Below are 12,482 nucleotides of genomic sequence, written 5' to 3' on the forward strand. Positions count from 1 at the left end.
TGCGGTCCCCGTGGAGGCGAGAGCTGAGCCGTCCGGCCGTGCCGTCCAGTCACAGAGCGCACGGAGGGGCCTGCTGCCCCGCAAGGACCGCCTGCGGGCGTTTTCTCTGCCTCGCCGGGCACTGTGCACGTGGGGCCCAGGGGACTTAGCCCGACTGGGAAGTTCTCCGCCGTTCGCTCAGAAAGCCGGCTCTCCTCCTCGCTCTTTATTCCCCTGTCAGATGTGAGGATTTCCCGTCTCATGCATGTTCTGCCTCCTGACCACAAAGTCCTAGTCTCTTACAACTATGGCTTACACGTAACCCACGGCACATCCTGGGCCACGGCCTCATCTCTACACCCCAGCTCACCAGTTCTCTCCTTGGCATCTCCCCAATGTGGGTACTAATCCCCTCACTGAGGATTTTAAAAAATCCCAGTAGCTAGAATTATGTTCTAGTCACTGGCTCCCTTTTTCTATGATGTGCGTTTTAGGTTTCCTTTTTTTCTATTATGCTTTAATTAACACAAAACATTTGTGGCACATTCTGTTTATAATCGCCATTTTATTTTCTCATGTCTGGGGGGAACTGACCTTCCGGTTTACGGCACATGCTCACCTCCACTCGAGGAGAGATGTCCTTCGTTTGACTTGTAGTGCTGATGCAGCCCTTCGGTGGGTCCTGTCTGTCCTGGGGCGCCAGCGCCTGCCACCTGGGTGCCCCCCGAGGGTGCTTTCCTGCCTGCTCTTCTGTCCCGTCAGGCGCAGACGTAAGACTGGGTCTGAGGTTTATGCTAAGTCCTCACTCTGGACCACACAGGGACTGCAGAGGGGGAGATCTGCTTCATTCCTGCCCCCCGCCCCCGGTTCTTACATGTTTGCCCCACTTCTCCAGTGTGGTTTTCCACCTCCTCGGTGCCCACTGCTTGCGACGGGCGGCCCTGCTCCCTCCACAGCCACCTCGGGGCCCCGGGACATCAGCTCAGCCCTCAGACCTTGGGTTTGTCCATCCCTCCACTGCAACACAGCTGTGCTCTTTCTACTTTCCCCTTGTGCCTGGAAATAAGTGTTCCCTTTTGGGGGGGCAATTTTATCTACGATTTTTAAAAAATAATTTATTTATTTGCTTGTTTTCTTTATTTATTTTTAGAGAGAAGGGGAAGGAGAAAGAGAGGGAGAGAAACATCACTGTGTGGTTGCCTCTCACTTGCGACACCAGTTGGGGACCTGACGTGCAACCTAGTCATGTGCCCTGACTGGGAATCGAACCAGTGACACTTGGTTCACAGGCCGATGCTCAATCCACTGAGCCACAGCAGCCAGGGCTTATCTACGATTTTTAAATTTAGTGAGTTTAGCAGAAGACTTTTCATATCATTTTAGGTCTCCTGCCAACTGGTTCCAGAACCCCGATGCTGTGGGAGCCATCTGAGCCCAGAACTGTCTGTGTCTCCACTCGCTGTACATGGAGAGAGAGAGAGAGACACCAAAAAGAATCCTGTGCAAAGGCCCTGAGCAGACAGTTCTCCAAGGAGGACATGCAGAGGGCCCACAGGCACATGAAAGGATGCTCAACATCACTAGCCATCAGAGAGATGCAAATAAAAACCACAACAAGATACCACTTCACACCAGTCAGAACGGCCACCATCAACAAATCAACAAACAAGTGCTGGCGAGGATGCGGAGAGAAGGGAACCCTGGTGCACTGCTGGTGGGAAGCAGTATGTGGTTGCCTCAAAAAACTAAAAATGGAACTGCCTTTTGACCCAGCAATTCCACTGCTAGGATTATACCTGAAGAATCCTGAAACCCCAATTCAGAAGAACCTCTGCACCCCTGTGTTCATAGCAGCCCTGTTTACAATAGCCATGTGCTGGAAGCAGCCTAAGTGCCCATCAGTGGATGAGTGGATGGAAAAACGGTGGTCCATTTACACAACGGAATACTATGCAGCAGAGAGAAAGAAGGAACTCCTACCTTATGCGACAACATGAATGGAACTGGAGACTATTATGCTTAGTGACATAAGCCAGGCAGCAAAAGACAAATACCATGTGATTTCACCTAATACAGGAAACTAATGAACAACACAAACAAACGAGCAAAACTGAACCAGAGGCATGGAAACAAGGGACAGACTGACAGTGACCAGAGGGGAGGGGGGAAGGAGAGAAGGAGGGAAAGAAGGGGAAGGGGCTAGTCAGGGAACTAGTATGAATGACCCCTGACTGTGAGAGAGGGGTAGATGGGACAGGGGAGAGCAATGGGGTTAAAATGGAACAAATGTAATAGAACAACAATAAATAAAAGAAATAAAAAAAGAAAGAATCCTGTTATAACCTTCAACTGTTTAGGCTGAGGGATAAAAGTCTAAAGAGAACATATTAATATTGTCAAAATACAAAGCATTTCTGAAACGGGCCCCAGCAGAGAGAAGGGCGGAGCTTTCACGCAAAGGGCGCTACTGACATTGTAACACGCCGGCTTGGAACCTGTGCGTGACTCAAATCACCTCTAACGTTCTTTCTGCTTTCTAAACGTTCTCTGCATCATCAGAAACATAACCACCAAACCCCAAATGTTTTTAATTAATTAAGAAAGAGGAGGGAAGAAAGACAAAACTGAGAGGGACGTATGTGCACCTGAGTCCTGTATCCGACCGCAGCACAAAGCACGTGTTCCCATCCCCCAAGTTCCTCCAACAACAACACAACACTGTCCCCAGGGTCAGGACACCTTCTCCATCCCTTACGGTCCTTGTCAATGTGACGACCTCCAATTTTACAGCCGCACACTCTCCTAGCGACGCCCCGGCCCGGTGATTGGAACGCGTCAGGTCTCGGTGGAGGCGTTACTGCCAGAGCTTCCCGGACCGTAAGCAGGCTCATTATCATTACCTGGGCGTCTGGTTGGAGTGGCGTCCTTCTCTCTGTCATCGTGCAGAATGGCAGCCAGACCCACCGAGTCAGTCGGGAGGACGGAGCTGCTGAAGTCCACGCGAGTTAAGCTCTCGGGCTCCCTCGGAGCGGCCCCCGCAGCGCTCCGGGGACTGTCGCCGCAGGGGGCGGTCCTTTCCTGGCCTTCTCTCCCAGGTCTCAGCACAACGTGAACGATGCTCTGCTGCTCCAGGTCACAGCTCTGAGTGGGGACAGAGGACAGACGTACAGTGAAAACGCTGGCACTGAAGTGCCAAATGCGGACGAGCTTGCAGGAGAGCCCCCAGCCTCCCTCCGCGCGGCTCTGAGGGCAGCCGAGGACCAGGGAGGAGAGCGACGAGTGTGTGCCGGGTCCCGCGCACCTGCCAGGAGGCCGCCGACGTGTGTCCCTCCCACCAGCGGCGCGGGGCCGCGCCAGACGCTGTGAGACGCGGGGACAGCCGACGCGCAACCACGGAAGCCCAGGTAACACCCAGAGGGGCGTGGGCTCTAGCAGACGAGGAACCGCACCCACGCACACACGCACCGAGCGGCGCGGGGAGAGGCGGCGTTTGCTTAGAGCTGCCTGACGTCCGGCGCGGGGGGCCCTTGTCACGCCCGGCTCGAAGCGCTGGCGTCCGCCTCTGCGTTAACGAGCGCAGGGTTGGCTATTCCCACGCACGGGGCACTTTCCCCCAGAACTTAAGATAAGTGTGCTCACGGTGGACTCCATCTACACCCCTACGTCACAGCAAACACGCCGTCGCCCCGGGGGGGACCCCGGGAGTCATGCCCGCCTTTTCTGGTTCTGCGTCTCTCTGTTGGTGTGTGCGAACAGGGGACTTCAAAGTTCAGGGAGTTAGAGAGACGAGGCAGATTGTTTGCGGGGACCCAGACGAGGCGGCGTCAAGTGAAACCCGGGGCGTGGAGTCCCGACCAGGCAGAAGCCGCCCCGCATCGGCGTGACCCGCCACCCACAAGCCCCGCCCTCAACGGCCACACTGTCTGCCGCGCTCTCGCTCTTTAGGGGTTCACAGAACGCCCAGGCAATGTGCAAGGATGGCTGTAAAAGGAACAAGTCCTACCCCTGCACCCCCAGTCAGCGCTCCCTGGCCTCCACTATCACACTTCTGAGCCCAGAAAAGCCGGCGGCGCTCATGCCGCCTGGCATGACCCAGGACGCAGAGACAGGGACCTGGCACGTGGCAGCCACCATGGGACAGTGCCTTCCCGCCGGCAGCGGACCCAGCCCCAGACTCCCGGCTGGGAAAGAGCCGCTTCTGAGTGCTCGGTCAGGAACCCACGTGGCCGCCCCGCCCTGCTCACAACACAAGCAGGCATGACACCCAGGACCGTCCGTTTCCTGAGCGCGCGGCTCAGTCCGCGCTCTGCGCCATTTCTGAGCTCTTTACACCAGGCTGCGTTGTCTTCAACGTCCTCAATAGTATTCGTTCATTTTTAGTTCCAAGTCTGTTAAAGTCTGTTTCATCAGATAAAATGCTGAAGTTATTTCATTTGGAAGGCTGTAATACGACCTATTGTGTACTAACTTTTGATTTTCATTTGAATTTTAATAGCACCTGATTTTTTTCCCTAGAAAAGCAATAATGATTAGCCAAGATTATCAGATGAAAGATTTCCTAATTTAATAGTCAGTGATGTTATCAGACTTTAATTTAAAAAAATCATTTTGACAGTAAGGCACTCTCTCAGATAATTTGAAGAAACACTTAAAGCAATTTAAATTTCTCTCTCTCTCTCTCTTTGCTGTTAAAATTTTAGAATGCTTATTATTTGCTTCTTCTGAAAATAACTTCCAGCAAACAGATGTTTTCTAAGCCCACCTGAGTCTTCAGCAGTGCATTTTCTATATCAAAGTGTCGGCAAATGGCAATATCTCAGAAGTTATGGAAAGGTATTTTTATTTATTTTTTTAAATTTTTTGGTTTTTCAATTACAGTTGTCCCATTTTCCCCCCATTGCTCCCCCCCTACCCAGCCCACCCCTTCTCCCGCAATCATATCCCTCCCCGTTGTCCATGACCATGAGTCATTTATACATGTTCCTTGACTAATCCCTTCCCTTACTTCTCCCCCTTCTCTCCCTCCCCCCTCCCCCCTATTGACTGCTATTCTGCTCTTTGTTCTATTTAGTTCTTTTGCTTATCTTCATAGCAGTACTGTTTACAATACCCAAGTGCTGGAAGCAGCCTAAGTGCCCGTCTGCAGATGAGTGGATCAAAAAACTGTGGTACATTTACACAATGGAATACTACGCAGCAGAAAGAAAGAAGGAACTCCTGCCATTTGCAACAACATGGGTGGAGCTAGAAAGGTGTTTTTAAATGTGATGGGTAAGAAATGCTTCGTGCAGTTACAACTAACAATGCAGTAACGCAGTCAAGGGAGCCTGGGCTTGCAGGTGCTCAGAGTGAGGCAGAAGGACCGGAAAGGACCTGTCCCCACCACTGTTCTCTCTTCCGCTGCGGGTCCCCTCCACAGCCCGCAGTGGACACTAACTGCCAATCTATATTAATTGGATGAGAAGAAAACTTTTCCTTCCAACTGATGCTTCATTAAAGAAAAAACAAGACTTCTAAAAAACGATACTATGTGATTTATGCTTCGGATGCCTTGCCCATTTCTTACGACTGGGTTTCATTATAATCAAAGATACTGTGAAGCGCGGAGACCGTGAAAGGCCCCTCTGGGGGCCGAAGGGCAGCCGAGCAGTCGCTGAGAAAGGTCCCTCGGCGGCGCGCTAACTAGCCGGCGCGGGTCTCCCCCCGGGGGCCCTTGCTGCGGGGCCCACAGCAGGTCTGGAGCCGTTCTGTTCGCTGCTCGCTAAGACTCGAGGGAGCGGGGCAGGGGAGGGGGTGCAGACCAGACCGGAACCAGTCGCTCTGCTCCACGTCGGCCGTTAGTCGTGCGGTGAACAGTCTGTTGAGATGGGAGGTTAGTCGTTTGTGCAGGGGAGCGAGGTCTGGGATCCCATTTATCCACGTGTGCCCTTTCCCACATACAAAGGCAAACGTAATCAATCTGATGCCCATTAAAACCGAGCTCAAGTCATGTTTTATATCGTTAACTTTACAAGAACGGTCCTACAGTAGTTTCTTTTAATACAATTTTATTACCAGCTATGATAAATATTATACACAATTAAAATATATTTGGATTTTTTCCAACAGAGTTAAGTTGACTTTTCGCGAGTCACTGTACATGCGCGTTGTACTCCGGTGGGGGACGGGGCGGTTTGCAAACACGCACTCCTTCCCGTGGGCATACGACACAGGGAGCTGCCTTCAGTACGCACGGTCTCCTTTACATTAGACCTTCCTCCTAAAGACGTTCTAGTCCCAAATGACTCATTCTGAGGGAAACATGTGAAGCCAGCAAACCGTCACCCCAAACTTGTCATTTCTTACACCACGTCTCCGTCACCGTGTTCTCCGATTCCCCCAAACCCAACGAGAACACCTGTTACGCCCGAAGAGACTTTGCTGATCATGTGCAGAAAAGATAGTTAGCAGCAACGGCGTTATTTCTAAAACAAACAAGCAACCAACCACGACGGATAAGAACACCTTTATTCCCATTTCTAGGGTCTACCCCTTGCCTGGTCCTAAAGGACAGTCTGCCCTGTTTTATTCCCGTTTCCGGTTTTCTTATCATCATTCCTCCTGTAACTACTTTCTAAGAGAACATGACGTCTTTGGGTGATCTCCCCTCCTTGCTCGCTTCCCTCTTCTGTCCCCTTCTCCCCGTCCCGCCATGCTCTCCTCCTCGTCCTCCTCCCTCCCGCCTCCCTTCCCACTCGCCCTTCTCTCCTGGGCTGCATTTCTAACCCCCGATTTCTCTGGGTGAACTCAGGGACACACCCCTGTCCCTGTCAGGGAAGAAGAGAAAGGAAGCAGGAGCGGCCCTGGCTTGGGGGACACCCAGTACCTATCACCACAGACCCGAGAACTAAGAAACTAAGCCCGAGAAATAATTGATTTGCTCAAATCGGTGACAACTTGGTAGCCAACCTGGAACAGAGTAGGTTTTCCTTTCATTTCATGTCTTTAAACAAACTATTAGACAACAGGGAAAATGCTTGTCTCAAATCAACGGAAAGCCAGAGTGATAATTTTGAATCACTGACTACTTTAAAATAGACTCCTCCCCCTCAAAAAATCATGAAAAACAAGCAAAAAAACAAAAGATGTCTCAGGAGGCGACCTTATGTTTTGTAGCTACAGACTGAAGTGTTTCGGAGCAGGATGCCTGAAGTCCGCATCACGGCCAGCTTCCGAAGGGGGGCAGGGGAGGGAAGGGCAGGGGCGGGAGGCAGGCAGGGACAGAACGAAGAAGCGGTGGTGTTAACATGGGGCATCTAGAGAGAGGTCATGCAGGTGTTCGTTATATGATGCTTGCTGGGGCTTCCCACTTTGCAAGGCTGAAATCTCACGAAATAAAAACTGGGGTACCGTATCTTCCTGCTCAGTCACCACGTGGAAAGCACCCACTGGAAACAAGGGACGTGGTGTTACTACACACGTGTGAGGAGGAGAAAGCTATGGATTCCATACTAGTCCTCACTAATCAGCAGTCTGACCTGCTCCTACGCCTCACTTAAAAACGGGCTACACAGAAAGTCTCCCAAGGGCTGAGACAGGTGTATAGAGACGGTCGCCGCAACAAGAGTTTGCAACAACTGAAATATGCATCCGTTCTGGGCTGGCTGTCCTTCATACGGTCAGTTCAGCATCTGCGACAATCCCAGAAGTGCTCGCACAGGAAAAGATGCTTGTCCACCTTTAACTAAAAATAATAAGTTGCAGAAAACACTATATTATTATGATTAGCCCATCTAACTATATAATGGATATAATTATGGATGTGCATTAAAATTATCGAGCTGCCTCTCCCTCATTAACACCTTTTACACACGGGCCTGCCGGTTGCCTCTAGTGCTCTCTTTCATTCCTGACATCAGAAATTTTGAGAAAGATGTTAGTATTATGGACAAAAGGAAAATGATTAAAGGTGCCCTAGCTTTGACAGAGACATATGTTCAAACCAAGCAGACCCTTGGCTTATCACTAGGCATGCTTTTCAGAATTTAAGCAAAAATCAAATATCAGTAATAGCTGGTTTTCATATGGCATTTACCAGTGTTACACATAATTATCAAAATAAATGCTATTTTCAGCATAAAAAAAAATATCGAGTACACATACTGGACTGGGATTACTTCTGAAGAATGGGATCAGGCTGTAAAAGAGAGAAACGTGGAGTTTCTACTTTACATCCTCCTAAAATTAAAAGACGTATATTTTGTTATTGAATACGTTGATCATTTTAGAAGGACATCTAGTAAAATATTTGTAAGTAAAATATCCAGTTAATCTCCTTTTTGTTTTTTATAACAGAAAACGCTGTACTGACTGTCCTGTTTCTATCTTCCTGCTTGGCAGTGTGCCCACATTGCGTCATGAGGTTTTTGGAACGGAAGGAAGTGTCCTAGAGGTTCCTGGGCACTCGCTAAAGGTCACAAATGACATCACCTATTAAACTCAGTACGTCGAAAGGCAAAGTTTCCTTTCTAAACAGGCTTGTGATGTACAGACTGACAGGTTGGAAGACAAGTTTTATCTGATTGACTTGCTGGCTAATTGTTGGATCCACTGCCTTCTATGACTTTTTTGACGGTTTCTTTGATGTTTGTGTTTTAGGGTACCTGGACAGCTGTCAGCCTCGATCTTCACACTCCCTTCTCTGAAATCATTCACCCCTGTGCCGCTTCTTCATATCGTCCAGAACTCCACAGTGTATGGCGTCCATTTCCACACAATATTAAACCCACTGACGTTACACATACAATGCTGACTCCAGTAAAACTTATCATTTAGGATGATCATCGCTCCTGATCCATCTATCCCAGAAACTAGGTCCTCCGGAAGTGAGGAGAGACTTCGCAAGTTGACAGTGTGGTTTGAATGGTTGCTATGACAACATCCATGCTAAGGCATTCATTAGGAAATTCAATTCTTCCCAGCAGTGAAGGTTTGTTTTTTTTTTTTTCTTCAAGTATCCAGCCAAGTAATTGGCTTTTAAAGTGGTCTCATCTTAAACTGCACACCGACTCTGTGAAATAAACATCACAGAGGAGAACACTGAAGTGCAGGGGATGAAGGGGAGGCACACCCACAGATAAATAAGTGCATCTGGAATCAGGTTTATCTTGTTCTGAAACCTCTCCTGGCTATTTCCCTTTGCTGAGTAAATGAAGAATGAGAATTATGTGCAGACACCTGCTATCGGCACAGCCAACTCTTGCTCCACTCTGTGACCAAAGCAATTATAACGGGAGCGTTCTGACGCACTCGAGACGATACTGTTCTAGATGGTCTTGGAAGGCTGTTTGATCTGCTGGCCCAGGCTTCTGAAACGCCGAGAAATGAGGACAGAACGTGCAGGACGCAGAGTGTTGTAAACCAGGGCCTGGAGCCCGGGCCACGGGCCAGGGAGGCTGAGAAGCCCGGAACTCAGAGCGGTCTCCCTGGTTACAGCTGAGACATTCTTGAGAACAATGTATTCTTTCAGCTGATGGCACACACTTGTGGAGATGATTACAGAGCGCTGTGGCTCTTCTGGTAAGCCATGGCTCAGGCCGGTGGCATCTGTGCAGTAGAGATTCTGAACGCCAGCCCTCTGTACTCAAGCCACGCCGGACGTGAGCATAATAAACGTTTGAAGGCACAAGTCCCTTGAGGACAAAAGAAGTGATGTTTTGTTGTGTTTTTGGACTTTCCACAAAGGCTACCAGCTCTCTTCAGTGGCACTGGTGAACTCTAACCTCCTCGCTTCCAAGGTCATGCCGGATGGGAGGGAAGGGCTGCAAGAGCCAGGACGCTGGGTGGGGCCGGGGGTGCTTTCCACAGTATTAGCTCGCTAGGGGTGCTGTGGCAAAGCTCCCCGAAGCTCGCTGTGTCCCGATTCCGGGGGCCCTGGTGTGGCCCTAGGGGGAGGGGGGTGGGCACGGAAGGTGACTCCTCTCTCCTGGTGAGAAGGGACTTAAAGGAAAGCACTTTTTTTTCTTCAGATGCACAAAGTTTTCAGGGGGTGAAAATGAATACTAAGTCACTAGAAAATATAGGATCCTTTCTAGTTATAGAACTTTATTATTTATTGTGCAATTGGCTCTTAATTATAGATGTAAGGTCCATGTTATATATATTATATTAATATAGTGTATCTATATATCTGTATTATGATTTACATATGAACATATTTTACCTATAAATGTAAAACTGAGCTAAATTAAAATATAAGCTATATGAAAACTATACATATATGTACATATTTGTATATTATATCTATGTATTTATATTATGATATATAAATGTATTAATATATAAAATATAAATTAAATATATGTAAAATACAGTATATGTGTGTGTATAACATGCACTATTCCTGCATACAGCTGCTCCACCCGCTTGCCCTTTAGTGCTGCCTGTCAGCACAGGTTCAAGAACTCCTCCTACCTGCTATGCTTCATCTGTGTGCACATAACTGCTCCAAAGTCATCTGTAACAGAAAATAAACCCCTCCCTTCCTATCTTGTTTATTACAAATGAAGTCGTCGGCGGCGGCAGCCGTCCGTCTCGAGAGACGATGGTGTAGCTTCTTAAGAGTCTATCTGCACCGCTGAGAATGGCTGTGCAGTCCGACTCGGGAGTGACACGGTATCTGTCTCCTCCTGTGTTGAATCGACATCTTGCGATGACGCTGGAGTGTCCTCTCCAGTGAAGCTGAAGCTACAGAGCCTGGGCAGGGTGATATGGAGGGTCTGCTGTTGCCCATGCAGCAGACCCCCCCTCTCTTCGCAGCTGAAGGGTCCAAGGGAAAGACGGAGTCAATACAGCTTGGCCTCAGGTGCGCCGCAGGAGTTGCCGGTGTTGACTACAACGTCAAACCGCCTTAGGGACTCCGGCTCCGGATTTTCTGTCGGGATTTACTCCCTTAGCCTTTCCCCTGAAGAGGTGTGCCGCAAGGCAGCGGAGGTTTTTTGGAGTCAGAGTTTGCCTTCTCTGACAAATGAAGTGCAGCTAGATAAAGCCGTGCCATGTTTTCTTTTCTAAGATAAAAACAAAAATGGCGTAAACGCTACATCAGGGTTTCTCTGCAGAAATCCTCAGCTTGCACTCTGGCTTTATTTCCTCGGGCCCAGGTTTGCTTGGCACTTGGAAAGAAGTCTCATGGTATTTTCCCACAGGCTCCGTGTTGACTAGCATTCATGTTTGCGTTACATCCTCTGCTAGTCTTTAAAAAAAAAAAATAATACAGACATTTTCAAGCAGAAACAAACTGAGCCTGTATACGAGTGTCACGGAAACCCATCAGTAAGTCAGCTGTAATTGGAAAATAAAAAATGATTAAAAAGATCGGGATGCAGAGAGGAGCACCGGCTGCATTCGGTGCTCTGCCCTTCGTTCGGAAACATTACTCCTGCCCACGGAGGCTTTGCTCCTTCTGCAGGCGCCTCCCATTCCATCCGAGTCCATCTAAGCTCTTCCAAAGGTGTGAGAAGCTGTCACGTTCTTGGAGACCAACAGAGGGAAAGATGTGACAGTCACACGTTTCCCTTCTCGACGTCAGTGGCGTGTTTGCAGAGCTCAGGGAGGTGTCTGCAGTGGCGCTGGGGCCGAAGGCCCCTCACGGCTCCCCAGTGGGACCGGAGAGGCCACGCAGGGGCTTCAGGACGTGGCTTTCTCAAAGCTAAAGGATCTCACTTCCTCCAACCTTTCAGCTGAATAGTTTCCGAGTTTCCCACACGCACCTTTAGAGAGGAGCCCAGGAGCAAACCAAACCCATCGAGTCAGCGGGGGCCAGCCCGGCCACAGAGGCCGCACACGGGGCTCTGACCTGCGCCCACGCCCTCGCGCTGCACGTGGACCCGCTTATCCTTCTTGCAGACAAAACGCGGCCTGGTTTCTGACCTGCGCGTTAACATCATAAAACAAGTGGCTGGACACGCGTGATAAGACCCGGACAACAAAGGGAACGGGAGGGTGACAAATGAGGCTCCAGAAGCCAAATCACTGTATGTGTGTGTTTTGTAATTCCGGAGGTCACGGATCATGACAGCCGTTTATCTAGTGCGTTACAGCTTGGGGAGACGCTTTGGGCTGTACACACACACGTAGATGTAACTATAGCTCCAGAACGGCAGAAACTCCCCCAAACCTCCGGGAACTAGGGAGATGGATGCTGCTGTCCCCACGTGGCAGCTCTGGCCCGCTGGGGGTCTGAGTCCCACCCAAGGTCAGAGCGCATCCCTGAAGGGCGCAGGCGGGAGTCCGGGCCCTGTGACCCCGAGCCCCTGGTCTCCAGCTCATCACAGGGCAGACTCAGCGCCCCTGGACTTCTGGCTGCTTGCCTGTCACTCTGCCTGTCCCGCCTCTTCAAACACGGCCCGTTTTAGAAACTGTCCTTAGGCTTTGCATGAGTCAGCCCTGGAGGCTGGCTGCCCCCAAGCAAATACCAGCAGGGCTGCCTTCCGGCGAGGGGACGCTCCTTGGCTTCTCACTGTGCC

General features: G+C 49.9%; 1 protein-coding gene across 1 annotated transcript in view; it reads right to left on the minus strand.

Annotated features, from left to right (window-relative positions):
• Nucleotides 1-12,482, minus strand: part of PRKN (parkin RBR E3 ubiquitin protein ligase) — a 920,988-nt gene that overhangs the window by 630,076 nt on the left and 278,430 nt on the right. Inside the window, exon 3 of the mRNA XM_090280710.1 lies at nt 2,880-3,120. Within this exon, the coding sequence (XP_090136836.1) occupies nt 2,880-3,120 (241 nt within the window). The remainder of the gene's footprint in view (nt 1-2,879; nt 3,121-12,482) is intronic.

This window comes from Furipterus horrens, unplaced genomic scaffold (assembly GCF_987537825.1).
Source record: "Furipterus horrens unplaced genomic scaffold, mFurHor1.1.pri manual_scaffold_6, whole genome shotgun sequence".
Lineage (NCBI taxonomy): Eukaryota > Metazoa > Chordata > Mammalia > Chiroptera > Furipteridae > Furipterus > Furipterus horrens.